This window comes from Microcaecilia unicolor, chromosome 5, assembly GCF_901765095.1.
Source record: "Microcaecilia unicolor chromosome 5, aMicUni1.1, whole genome shotgun sequence".
Taxonomy (NCBI): domain Eukaryota; kingdom Metazoa; phylum Chordata; class Amphibia; order Gymnophiona; family Siphonopidae; genus Microcaecilia; species Microcaecilia unicolor.
The window spans coordinates 197,395,688-197,408,669 of NC_044035.1; the positions used below are offsets into that span (position 1 = coordinate 197,395,688).

A 12,982-nucleotide genomic window follows, 5' to 3' on the forward strand; every position below is an offset into this window, starting at 1 on the left:
ATAAACTCTCCCAAACTTTGGGGCTAATTGACGCCTGGAGAACACTGCACCCTGGGGAAAGAGATTATACCCATAGGTCTAGAGCACATGGTACCTTGTCTCGACTAGATTATGTTTTGATAGACCGGAGAATGTTCCACCTAGTAAAAACTGCAACTATAGGTCCGGAGGAGATATCCGACCACACTCTGGTTTGGGTGGACTTGGTCATGCCGGCAGACGACATGGGGGGCAGAGGTTGGAGGTTCCCAACATATTTATACACAGACCCCAAATTTAAGGCTTATATAAAGGCCAAATGGGAAGAGTATGCTTTGAATAACGATATACATGCACACATACAACCTACGCTATTTTGGTCAGCCTCAAAAGCAGTGTTACGGGGGGAGATAATTGCATACACTAGCCTGAAAAGGAAGAAAAGAGCACAAGGTATTTTATTACTTGAAGAGCAGATGAAGAAGGCGAAACGCGCACATATACAACGCCCCAATCAAGACTCACTAGACACACTGAAGGCTGCTCAGATAGCACTCAATACGCTGCTGCATGACCAGGAAAACAGATCTTTGCTCTATTATAAATATAAATTGCAGAGATTTGGAAATCGCACAGGGAACTTACTGACGCGGGTAATAAAAAACTGGGGAGGTCCTAGAACGGTGGCAGCCTTAAAAGATAATAATGGTAACATTACAACATGCAGGAAGGAGATAGGGCAGCTATTTACTGACTATTTTTCAAATCTTTATTCTGTAGAGCATGGGCCGCAGGGTACTCAACTTTCAGAATACTTGGCCAAGGCAGGGTTGGATAGGATTCCCCCAGCAGGCTTAGAAACATTGAACGGCCCCCTCACATTGTCAGAAATCCAAGCAGTTGTGAAATCCCTAAAGCAACATTCTGCCCCAGGGCCTGATGGCTTTACGGGGGAATACTATAAAATGCTGCCCCCAGGTGCGATGATACCCTTATTGGAGTTTTATGAGGAAGTGATACAGGAGGGAACCTTCCCTAAATTTATGAATACGGCACATATTACATTAATACCAAAGCCGGGAAAACCACCTGAGGAGGTAGGCTCATATAGGCCCATTTCCCTACTTAATTTAGATGTCAAAATACTCGCAAAAGTGCTGGCAGAAAGATTGGCTCAATGGCTTCCCGTCCTTATAGGGCCTGAACAGGTAGGGTTCGTCAGACGCAGACAAGCAACCCACAATGTAAGAAAGCTTCTAGTAGCAATGGCAACGTGTTTGGAGGCTAGAGACTCGGCCATGGTGATCAGCTTGGATGCTGAAAAAGCTTTCGACCAGGTGCGCTGGGATTGGCTGTTCCAAACACTGGGTCATATGGGAATTCAAGGATGGTTCGTGAAAGCAGTAGAAACCCTATATTGTGGCCCAGAAGCGAAGGTGATAGTGAATGGGATAAGTGAGCCGGCGTTTGCCATTGGGAGAGGGACGAGACAGGGATGTCCCTTGTCCCCCCTATTATTTGTAATTGCACTGGAACCACTGCTCCGGACGTTAAAATTTGCTGCAGAAATAGAGGGAGTTCCAATAACAGGCCAGGAAATAAAAGCCTTGGCGTATGCTGATGACTTATTACTAACTCTGACTAATCCAGATCACTCCCTGGACAAATTATTAGACAGCATAGGCCAATATGGCCAGCTGTCAGGTTTTAAACTAAATAAGGGCAAATCGACGGTCCTCGTCTTAGGGCCGAAAACTAGAACTCTTACCGAACACAGATTACCATTACAGTTGGCACATAGAGAGCTCAAATATTTAGGAGTGTATATTCCCTCTGATCTTACTACTTTGTATGAATCTAATGTCCGTAGGCTTATTAGAGGAACGGAGGGGAGACTGCGGGCTTGGACTCCCTTGCCTCTCTCATTGGGGGGAAGAATTGCACTGTATAATACGATGGTAATACCCCAGTGGTTATATGTATTGCAAACATTACCATTGTATTTGAAAAAGACAGATGAAAAACAATTAAATGCTATGCTCCAACGTTTTCTATGGAGGGGGAAAAGAGCACGGCTTCCCATAGAAACACTTCAGATCCCAGTGGAATATGGGGGGCTGGGGCTCCTTAATCTTAGATGGCTAAATGTGGCTTGTGGCATGAGACATGTAAACGACTGGTTTCGGAAAACACAAGAATACTCTAACACAGAACTAGAACAGAGATTGACATCAGGGGTTCACTTTAGTAACTACTTGCATGTTACGGGGGCAAGAATACCAAATTTATTGAAATCAACTCAGATAATACAGGTAGCCAGGGCGGCGTGGAGGTGGATATGTAAAATGCACAAATTCTCTACAAAAAACACTCCATACTTACCGATTTGTGGTAACGTAGCATTTCCTCCAGGGCAAATGTACTCAGTCTTTCGCAGATGGGATGAAAAAGGCATAAAATATATATTACATGTAGTTACAGAAGAGGGCAGAATGAAACCATTCTCAGACTTGCAGGCAGAATTTGCCCTGCCGGACAGAGATGCATTTTATTATGGACAACTACATCACTATGTATCATCCTTGCCCTGGGAAGATCTGGCAGAGGATGTTCAGAAAGAACTGTCAACAGCCTTTACATTGGGGGCTCAGGACAAAGTGCCCCTTTCATTTCACCACAGACACATAAGGGACACAATGCCAGAACTGGACTATGGTAAACTAGTCAACTCCTGGCAACAAGACTTAACTTTAACCATATCATCGGAGACCATTAAATCATACATTTTGTCTATCAGAAGCAGATCGGCCTGGCCAATACACTGGGAGCAACAATATAAATTTGCACTTCGGCTCTATATTCCACCAAGACGGGCCTTTCATATGGGGCTCTCCCCTTGGGGAGCATGCCCAAAATGTGGAGGCGGTGGGGCAACTTTAGGCCACATGTTTTGGTCGTGTGAAGGCATATTCAAGTTTTGGGAAACCGTGGTGCAATATATTTCCAAACTATGGAAGAACAGATGGAAATGCGAACCGGTACTACTCTTTGGACAGCCAGATTTGGGACACCCAATTCCAAAAGGATATAAAATGTTTATCAATAAAGCAATCATTGTGGCACGACAAGTTATATTGCAGGAATGGTTGACAAATAAATACCCCACGTTATCGCAGTGGCGGACAACAATGATGAGGATGTTACGCTTGGAACGCATTGGAATAAAAGACATGGACTCGGATGCAGGAGAGGAATTGCAATTGGTGTGGTCACCTTTTTGGAACACTATGACTCCCGCAGCCAGAAGTCACTTATTGAATCTATAAGACTACCCGACTGATAATTACAAGGACATTGAGGGGAAGGTTACGGGAGAAGTTGGGGGAGGGAATGAAAGGGGATAGGTAGGGGGGAGGGCAGTGGGAGGGCAATGGGAAGAAACAGGAGACTTGATGATGGAATAATTAGCAGTGGATCAATGTTACGTTGTTGTATGTGTTTATTATTATCACTGAAACAGGAAGATGCTTGTCTTATAACAATGTTCACTTTTAAATCAATAGGAACTGTAAAGAAAGAGAGCTGATTGGGGGGGGGGGGGAAGGAAGGGAGATAAACTGAAGAAAAGAGAAAAGAAGTGAGAATAATTTTGACAAATTGGTAATAACTGATTGCATTGGTTAAAGTATTATGAGTGTACATTGTGAGTTAATAAAGAGATTTAAACATAATATGTAAACCACTTTGGTTCTACTACAGAAAGGCATTATATCAAATTATTTTGCCATTAAACTGATTGTCATCCTGGCAGTAGGCCTCTCTAATTCTCATTAGCTGACCTACTCCCCCCCCTTCCCATCCCCCTCCCCTCTCCAAGTTCCAGGACCCCCTCCCCCTTCTTCCCATCCCCCTCCCCCCTCTTGCTCCCCCTGATCCAAGACCCCCCTCCCCTTCTAGGACCCGCCCCTCCCCTTCCAGAGGGGTTCCAGGAATCCCCTCCCCCCTGTGTTGTTTCAGGACCCCCTCCCCCTCTGTCATTTCAGGACCCCCCTCTGTAGTTTCAGGACCCCCTCCCCCCTCTCTGGCCCTCCCCCTCGTAAGAGCCAGCTGTTGTTTAAAAGTTTTTACCTCCTGCACGCAGGGACCCCGCTTCAGACAGCCTTTTCTTTCGCTTCTGTTTCAGCTGTTCCTGTGGTCCCGCCCTCATGGGTGCGGGACCACAGGAACAGCTGAAACAGAAGCGAAAGAAAAGGCTGTCTGAAGCAGCGTCCCTGCGTGCAGGAGGTAAAAACTTTTAAACAGCCGGCTCTTACGAAGGGGCGGGGCAGAGAGGGGGGTCATGAAATGGCAGAGTGGGGGAAGGGGGGTCCTGAAATGACAGAAGGGGGAGGGGGGGGGTCCTACGGAGGAGGTAAAACTTTTTTGGGTGGAGAAAATTGGAGGATTAACATCTCCTGACGTCAGGTGGGGTGGAGGGGTGAGCGGCGGCGACCTCAGTGGGGGGGGGGGGGGCGTTGTGGCAGGGGCGGGAGATGTTGGTGCATGTGGTGGAAGGGCTGAAGCTGCTCCTGCAACGTTCCAATGTCTCTCACTGTGTTCGTGACGTCAGGAGATGGTTACGATCCCAGTGAGACACATTCAAACATTGAAGGAGCAAATTATTATATTAGATGTCTTATTTTCTATTCCTTTCATAATAATTTTTATCATTCTGTTTGCTTTTTTGGCTGCTGCAGCACACTGGAAGGAAGATTTGAGCATATTGTCTTTTTCTTAGGTGCTGATTCCTAAAGTGGAACTTAACATTAGGCAACTATGATTTGGATTATTTCCCCCAATGTGCATCACTTTGCATTTGTCCACATCATACTTCAGATTTTGATGCCCAGTCTTCCAGTTTCCTATAGTCTACCTGCAATTTTTCATAGTCCAAATGCATTTTAACAACTTTGAATAGTTTTGTGTCATCTGTAAATTTAATATCATCTCATTGTTTCCATTTCCATATCATTTATAAATATGTTAAGTAGCAGTGGTCCCAGTACAGATCCCTTGGGCATTCCACTATTTACCCTCCTCCACTGAAAAAAATGGCCATTTAATCCTACCCTCTGTTTTCTATTCATTAACCAGCTCCTCACTATTTTGCCTGGCACTGTAATTTCCTCTTCCCTCAAACCATTTTAAAAAATCAGCCTTACACTGGCTACCTTCCAATCTTCAGGTCTACTGCTGATTATGACAGGTTACAGATCACTAACAGCAGATCAGCAATTTCATGTTTGAGTTCTTTCAGTACTCTAGGGTTTATACTGCTCTTTAATTTGTTGATTTGGATCAGTACATCTTCCAGGTCCACACACAAAAACTCAAAGTCCTAGATTTCAAACACGCTGACATTATTAAAATGAGAGAGTACCTGAAAAAAGAGCTGGGAGGATATTAAAGAAGTGGAATTTAGTGGTCCAAGCTGGAAGGAGCTATAAATATAGCAACAGATCTTTATGTAAGGAAATTGAATAAAAATAAGAAAAGGAAATCAATATGGTTCACCAAACAATTGTCTGAAAGAATAAAGGCAAAAGGGGTGGCATTTATGAAATACAGTGGAACGCCGATTATCTGAACACCGATCATCCAGATGTTCAATTATCTGGACCACTGTACAGTGGCCCACCCAGCAGCAGCGCATCACCCCCGTATCCCTCTCCCCTGCCGGTGGCCCTCTGGGCTGCATCATCATCATCGAGGGCTAAATAAATCTTTTTCCTTCTCCATCCCCCTCCTCAGCTCCAGGCCCGGTAATCAATGCACCGCAGCCTACATGCTGCCACTGCAGCAAGCCCACAATGCTCCTGTGTTCACTTCCTTCATTGCCAACAGTGACAGGGAGGCTTCTCAGCATTGTCCCCTTCTCCCATGACTGCCTTTTTTCATTGCTACTCACTCTTTCTTGCCGCTACTGTCGTTGGCTGCGGCCCTGGAACGTAGTGTGCATACATGCCCTGATAAACTCCCAGGCAGCAGTGAGGCGCACACGCCAAGCAGTGGAAGGGAAATTTGAAAGGGACTAGTAAGGGACGGTTTGTCCAATCATCCAGATTTTCAATTATTTGGACTACCCACCTGTAGAGGTTAATCCGGATAATTGGCGCTCTACCGTAAAGAGAAACACAAAAAGAACAATATAGAAAAGAATACTAGACAAAGCTTAAAGAAGTGAAGAGAGAAATACAGCTGGCAAAAGCACAGGTTGAAGAAAAAGTGGCTACAGGTAGAAAGAGAGGATGGCTAGAAATGGAATTGTGAGGCCCAAGAACTGGAGAGTGACGAAGAAAAAGTGTACATGCAGAAAATCCTGCAGAAGGACCTATGTCAGCTGACAAAAGCACACATGGGAATGGAGTAAATACATAGGCACCCCATATAAGAGGCTTGAGCTGTGACCTTACCCACCTGCTTTCTCCTCCAATGTGGCCCCACTGGTACAGCCGAGAACAAATTGTATCCTCCGCCTCTGCCCCCCACCAGGGCCCGCCCTCAACTCCTCGACATGCCTTCCATTCTATTCCCGAAGCAGCCACCCTGCGTTTAAACCTGTTATTTTAAGTCACAGTGGCAGCTCCAGCCTTTCCCTTCCCGCTCAGTGTCCCGCCTTTCTCTGATGAGGTATTTTCTGTTTCTGCAAGGGCGGAACATTGAGCAGGAAGGGAAAGGCTAGAGGCGAGCCACCGCTGCAACTTAAAATAACAGGTTTTAAATGCAGGGCAGCTGCGGCAGGAACGGAATGGTGGGCTGTCGGGGAGCTGAGGACAGGCAGGTGGGGCTGGGTTACACCTTGAACTGGGGGGGCTAAAAAGGGGGGCTGGGGCAAGTCACTGGACATGGAGGGGAGGGGGGCAAAGGAGAATTGTTGGACATGGATGGGAGGGGAGGGCAGAGGAGAATCGCTGGACATGGGAGGGGAGGACAGGGGAGAGAGGAGAAATCGCTGGACATGGAGAGGAGGACAGGGGCAGAGGAGAATCGCTGGACATGGATGGGAGGGGAAGACAGGGGAGAGAGGAGAAATCACTGGACATGGAGGGGAGGGTAGGGGAGAGAGGAGAATTGCTAGATATGGATGGATGGAGGGGCCAGGTGAGAGAGGAGATTTGCTAGATATGGATGGAGGGCAGGGGAGAGAGGAAAGTTGCTGGGCATGGATGGATGGAGGAGAGGGAAGACAGGAAGGAGATGCACATGGAACATGAATGAAGGGGAGGGAAGAGAGGAGAAATCTGGACATGGATGGAGTTGCAGCGGTGGCTCGCCTCCAGCCTTTCCCTTCCCGCTCAATGTCCCGTCCTCACAGAAACAGAAAATACCTCATCAGAGAAAGGAGGGCAGGGAAGAGAGGAGAAATGCTGGCCATGGATGGAGGGGAGGGAAGACAGAGGAAGTAAATGCACATGAATGGAGGGGAGGGGAGCAAGGAGAAATGCTGAATATGGATGAAGGAGAAACTGCTGAATTTAAGGGCTGGATCGGAACGCTTTGAGGGCAGATGCTGCAACTGGAGGAAGGATAGGGACAGGGCTACAGATGGTAGACAGAACACATAAGGACACAGGAGGATGGTGGACATGGTGAGTGAAAAAATATCAAATGGAAAGAGGACACCATAAAACAGAAGACACTGGGACCAAAACAAATAGAAAAACTAAATGCTCAAACAACAAAGGTAGAAAAAAGTATTTTATTCAGAATTTATAAATTGGAATGTGTCAGCTTTTTGAAATGTGCATCTGTGATATTTTGCACATAAGTTTCAATTTCTCTAGTATTGCTGCATGCCGAGTCTGACTTCTTGAGGTAACTTTCCAATTAGGTATTTTGCCTTGATATCTTTTGATTTCTAGCTCCTTGTGTTATAACTGTTGTCATGTGTTTTTCATATGTGATCAAGGTGCAGTATTCTGCTAGTGTGTACTATTTGCAGCCCTTTTGGTTTTGTTTTTTTCACTAGGTAGTGTATTGTTTTAGAGCCTGGTGTAATTACAGTGCTGCCTTTCCACACATAAGGTTGTAGCTCGTCCTGTCCTTGGAATTAGTGCTGTTATGGTTTGATAAGGTTCTGAGTGTGTTTTTGCACAAGTTTGTATATAGTGTTTTGCAGTGGCGAGATTGTGTGTACTAAGGTGACATCAACACTTTAAATTAATTTTAGTTTGTTTGTCATAACATCAGATATGGTTTTATAATATTTTGGAGGATCTGATGTTGAATTGTTAAAGGTATTAATTGTGACTATTTTACTTTTATTTTTTCTTTGTGTTGTCAGACAATTATGGATGTAAGCCCCACCCCTGGCACCACCCCTAAGCCCGCCCCCTTTAGCCTCCACAAACAGTTGGGCCACTGACCACCTATGATCCACCTATGCCCTCCTTAAGGTATTCCACCAACTAATTTCCCAAAATCTAGGAACTTGCAGCCACCTTGACATGAAGGTTATGAGCTGATCCTCAACAAGTTTATAAGAGAAGGGTGAATTATTAAACAGAAAGCAGAATGCTCCAGATCCTCCCTATCAACTAGCTCTGAGGAACTTTGTCTATCACACATTGTTGGGTTGTAATTTTCTTTTTGTTGGTTTCTTCCAGGCCCCTTTAATGATCTGTCACGGTGGGAACATCAGCATGAACACCACTTGGCTAGCCTACCAGAAGAGCTTCTCCAAGACTATGGTGAAGAATATGTTTCTGAAATCAAGAGGCTTTTCCTGAAAATCGGCGATATGGCAAGCGAGGACCTTGCCCCTGTGGTGGAGTGTATCACTGATGCCCTGCTTGCTGCTGAGCCCAAAGTGAGATACTTTACAGGAAAAGGGTTATGGTTGATATACTTCATTGGAAACCACATGCCTTTCTTTGTCAGTGATAGGTTCTTCAGAGGGTTCTTTTTAAACAATAAGGTCATCCCCAGGGCTCTACACAAGCAGCAAAAGGAAGTTGTAGAAGAATGAATGCCTCACCATAGTGATACAGCTGTTTCTACAAGTCTTAGGGTAGTAATATATTGAGAATTTAATCATTCATTTTCTGACACCAGGTTTTGTAGAAGAAAATCTTTTTTCTAAAGAAGAAATGTACTGGGTTTTGTTTTCACTTGTTTGCATTTATAATAATCATAGCCTGAGTACTAATTTATTTTCCTAAAACTTTCAACTTATCTTACTCATTCTTAGTCTAATCCTTTTCTGTCTGAAACATTTTGGTATTTTATTCTTTGGAATGAAAGAGGAACATATTTTACCATGGCTAAGCTGGTTTTCAGAAACTGCCTCCTTCAGAATCACTCTAGCTGTGCACCTTCTGCCTATATAAAGGTGACAAGTATACCTTTTTACATGATAAATAGCACCTCTGCACCTTGACTCAACTTTGCTGTATAATGGTGTATAACAGGAACGTAAAAAAGAAATGTTATTACACCTGTTTTGCCTCAGGAATTTACTAAAACCAGGAAACACAAGAGGAAGATGTCATGATATTTGTCTTCTGATTGCTGATGGCTTTACTATATCAAAAAGAAGAACGGTGCTGATTATCTGCTTAGATCATTTTGCCTAGGCTGCAGCAATAACAAAAATTATCGCTTACTATGTTCTTTTGTAAGAATGGTGAGCTATACAGGTGATTTGTTTTTGCTATACAGGTGATTTGTTTTTGTAGTACTATGTATAAATTATGTCACCACAAATTGCAAAACTGGCTCATTATATACCCGGTTGACAGTCCTATTTCCCAAATAGTAAATTTCACAAAACACCCAGGAAACACCAATCCCATATAAATATGTAGACTTTTCTGAGGATATGCAGCTGGCAGCAAAATCATATTTAAATACAATTTCTGGAGGAAGAGAGTTAAGCTGTTTAGATATAGATTGCTATATAGAAGATCCAGATTTAATTCCCAATCTGTTTCTCCTCAAGGCAGCCAGTGATGAAGATGTTGTGGAGATAACATTTACAGCCCTTGGAAGGATGGAGAGGTTCTAGCTGCAGACTGAAGATGTATATATCCTAGATTCCAAATGCCAGGAGCTACAGTTAATGATCCTGGCCAAAACATTTCACTGCAGTTGCTGGGTTCGAAGAAAAGCAGAGAGATTAAAACATGGAACAGAAAATCCCTTGTATTTGCAAGTGACTGCTCATAGTGTAACAATCCCAACAATTGCTGATTTAAATTTAGCTAGAAGTCTACATGAGTTCTGTTTTGTAGTTTCTGTGTTGTTTGTCTGTTCCTACACCAAAAACCTTCAGTCGTTTTCACATTGAAAGGTCACAGAAACTTAAGCTAATAAAGACCACAAGCATCATCTATTTTGGATATTCATGATAAGTACACATAAGTAATGCCACACTGGGAAAAGACCAAGGGTCCATCGAGCCCAGCATCCTGTCCACGACAGCGGCCAATCCAGGCCAAGGGCACCTGGCAAGCTTCCCAAATGTACAAACATTCCATACATGTTATTCCCAGAATTGTGGATTTTTCCCAAGTCCATTTAGTAGCGGTTTATGGACTTGTCCTTTAGGAAACCGTCTAACCCTTTTTAAAACTCTGCCAAGCTAACCGCCTTCACCACGTTCTCCGGCAACGAATTCTAGAGTATAATTACGCGTTGGGTGAAGAAAAATTTTCTCCGATTTGTTTTAATTTTCTACGCTGTAGTCTCATCGCATGCCCCCTAGTCCTAGTATTTTTGGAAAGCGTGAACAGACGCTTCACATCCACCTGTTCCACTCATTATTTTATATACCTCTATCATGTCTCCCCTCAGCCGTCTCTTCTCCAAGCTGAAAAGCCCTAACCTCCTTAGTCTTTCTTCATAGGGAAGACGTCCCATCCCCGCTATCATTTTCGTCGCCCTTCGCTGCACCTTTTCCAATTCCACTATATCTTTCTTGAGATGCGGTGACCAGAATTGAACACAATACTCAAGGTGCGGTCGCACCATGGAGCGATATAACAGCATTATAACATCCTCACACCTGTTTTCCATACCTTTCCTAATAATACCCAACATTCTATTCGCTTTCCGAGCCGCAGCAGCACACTGAGCAGAAGGTTTTTTTTTGTTACATTTGTACCCCACGCTTTCCCACTCATGGCAGGCTCAATGCGGCTTACATGGGGCAATGGAGGGTTAAGTGACTTGCCCAGAGTCACAAGGAGCTGCCTGTGCCTGAAGTGGGAATCAAACTCATTTCCTCAGTTCCCCAGGACCAAAGTCCACCACCCTAACCACTAGGCCACTCCTCCTCAGTGTATTATCGACGACGACACCCAGATCCCTTTCTTGGTCCGTAACTCCTAACGTGGAACCTTGCATGACGTAGCTATAATTCGGGTTCTTTTTTCCCACATGCATCACCTTGCACTTGCTCACATTAAATGTCATCTGCCATTTAGCCGCCCAGTCTCCCAGTCTCGTAAGGTCCTTCTGTAATTTTTCACAATCCTGTCGCAAGTTAATGACTTTGAATAACTTTGTGTCATCAGCAAATTTAATTACCTCGCTAGTTACTTCCATCTCTAAATCATTTATAAATATATTAAAAAGCAGCGGTCCTAGCACAGACCCCTGAGGAACCCCACTAACTACCCTTCTCCATTGTGAATATTGCCCATTTAACCCCACTCTCTGTTTCCTATCCTTCAACCAGTTTTTAATCAACAATAGGACATTTCCTCCTATCCCATGACCCTCCAATTTCCTATGTAGCCTTTCATGAGGTACCTTGTCAAACGCCTTTTGAAAATCCAGGTACACAATATCAACCGGCTCCCCTATGTCCACATGTTTGTTTACTCCTTCAAAGAATTGAAGTAAATTGGTCAGGCAAGATTTCCCCACACAAAAGCCGTGCTGACTCGGTCTCAGTAATCCATGTCCTCGGATGTGCTCTGTAATTTTGTTTTTAATAATAGCTTCTACCATTTTCCCCGGCACTGACGTCAGACTCACCGGTCTATAATTTCCCGGATCTCCCCTGGAACCTTTTTTAAAAATGGGCGTTACATTGGCCACCCTCCAGTCTTCCAGTACCACGCTCGATTTTAAGGATAAATTGCATATCACTAGCAGTAGCTCCGCAAGCTCATTTTTCAGTTCTATCAGTACTCTAGGATGAATACCATCCGGTCCAGGAGATTTGCTACTCTTCAGTTTGCCGAACTGCCCCATTACGTCCTCCAGGTTTACCGTGAAGTCAGTAAGTTGCTCCGACTCGTCCGCTTGAAATATCATTTCCGACACCGGTATCCCACCCAAATCTTCCTCGGTGAAGACTGAAGCAAAGAATTCATTCAATCTCTCTGCTACGTCTTTGTCTTCCTTGATCGCCCCTTTTACCCCTCGGTCATCCAGCGGTCCAACCGATTCTTTTGCTGGCTTCCTGCTTTTAATATACTGAAATTTTTTTTACTATGCTTTTTTGCCTCTAATGCTATCTTTTTTTCATAATCCCTCTTGGCCTTCTTTATCTGCACCTTGCATTTGCTTTGACACTCCTTATGCTGCTTCTTGTTATTTTCAGACGGTTCCTTCTTCCATTTTCTGAAGGCATATCTTTTAGCCCTAATAGCTTCCTTCACTTCACTTTTCAACCATCTTTTGGAGTTCCGTCTTTCTTTTCTAATTTGTGGAATATGTTTGGCCTGGGCCTCCAGGATGGTATTTTTGAACAGTGTCCATGCCTGTTGTACAGTTTTTACCCTCTCAGTTGTTCCCCTAAGTTTTTTTTCCACCGTTCTTCTCATTTTATCATAGTCTCCTTTTTTAAAGTTAAACGCTAACGTATTTGACTTCCTGTGTATAGTTACTTCAAGGTTGATATCAAAACTGATCATATTATGATCACTGTTATCAAGCGGCCCCAGTACCATAACGTCCCTCACCAGATCATGCGCTCCACTGAGGACCAAGTCTAGAATTTTTCCTTCCCTCG

The 12,982-nt window shown here is 44.1% G+C and overlaps 2 protein-coding genes across 3 annotated transcripts in view; one reads left to right on the plus strand and one right to left on the minus strand.

The window, feature by feature from the left end:
• The window catches only part of HSD11B2 (hydroxysteroid 11-beta dehydrogenase 2), a 515,757-nt gene extending 505,344 nt beyond the window's left edge, over positions 1 to 10,413 (plus strand). For both annotated transcript variants that reach the window (XM_030203692.1, XM_030203693.1), the window contains one exon: positions 8,625 to 10,413. In XM_030203692.1, the coding sequence (XP_030059552.1) occupies positions 8,625 to 8,986 (362 nt within the window). In that variant the 3' untranslated portion in view covers positions 8,987 to 10,413. The remainder of the gene's footprint in view (positions 1 to 8,624) is intronic.
• ATP6V0D1 (ATPase H+ transporting V0 subunit d1) overlaps positions 1 to 12,982 on the minus strand; it is a 590,366-nt gene that overhangs the window by 54,006 nt on the left and 523,378 nt on the right. The window lies entirely within an intron of this gene.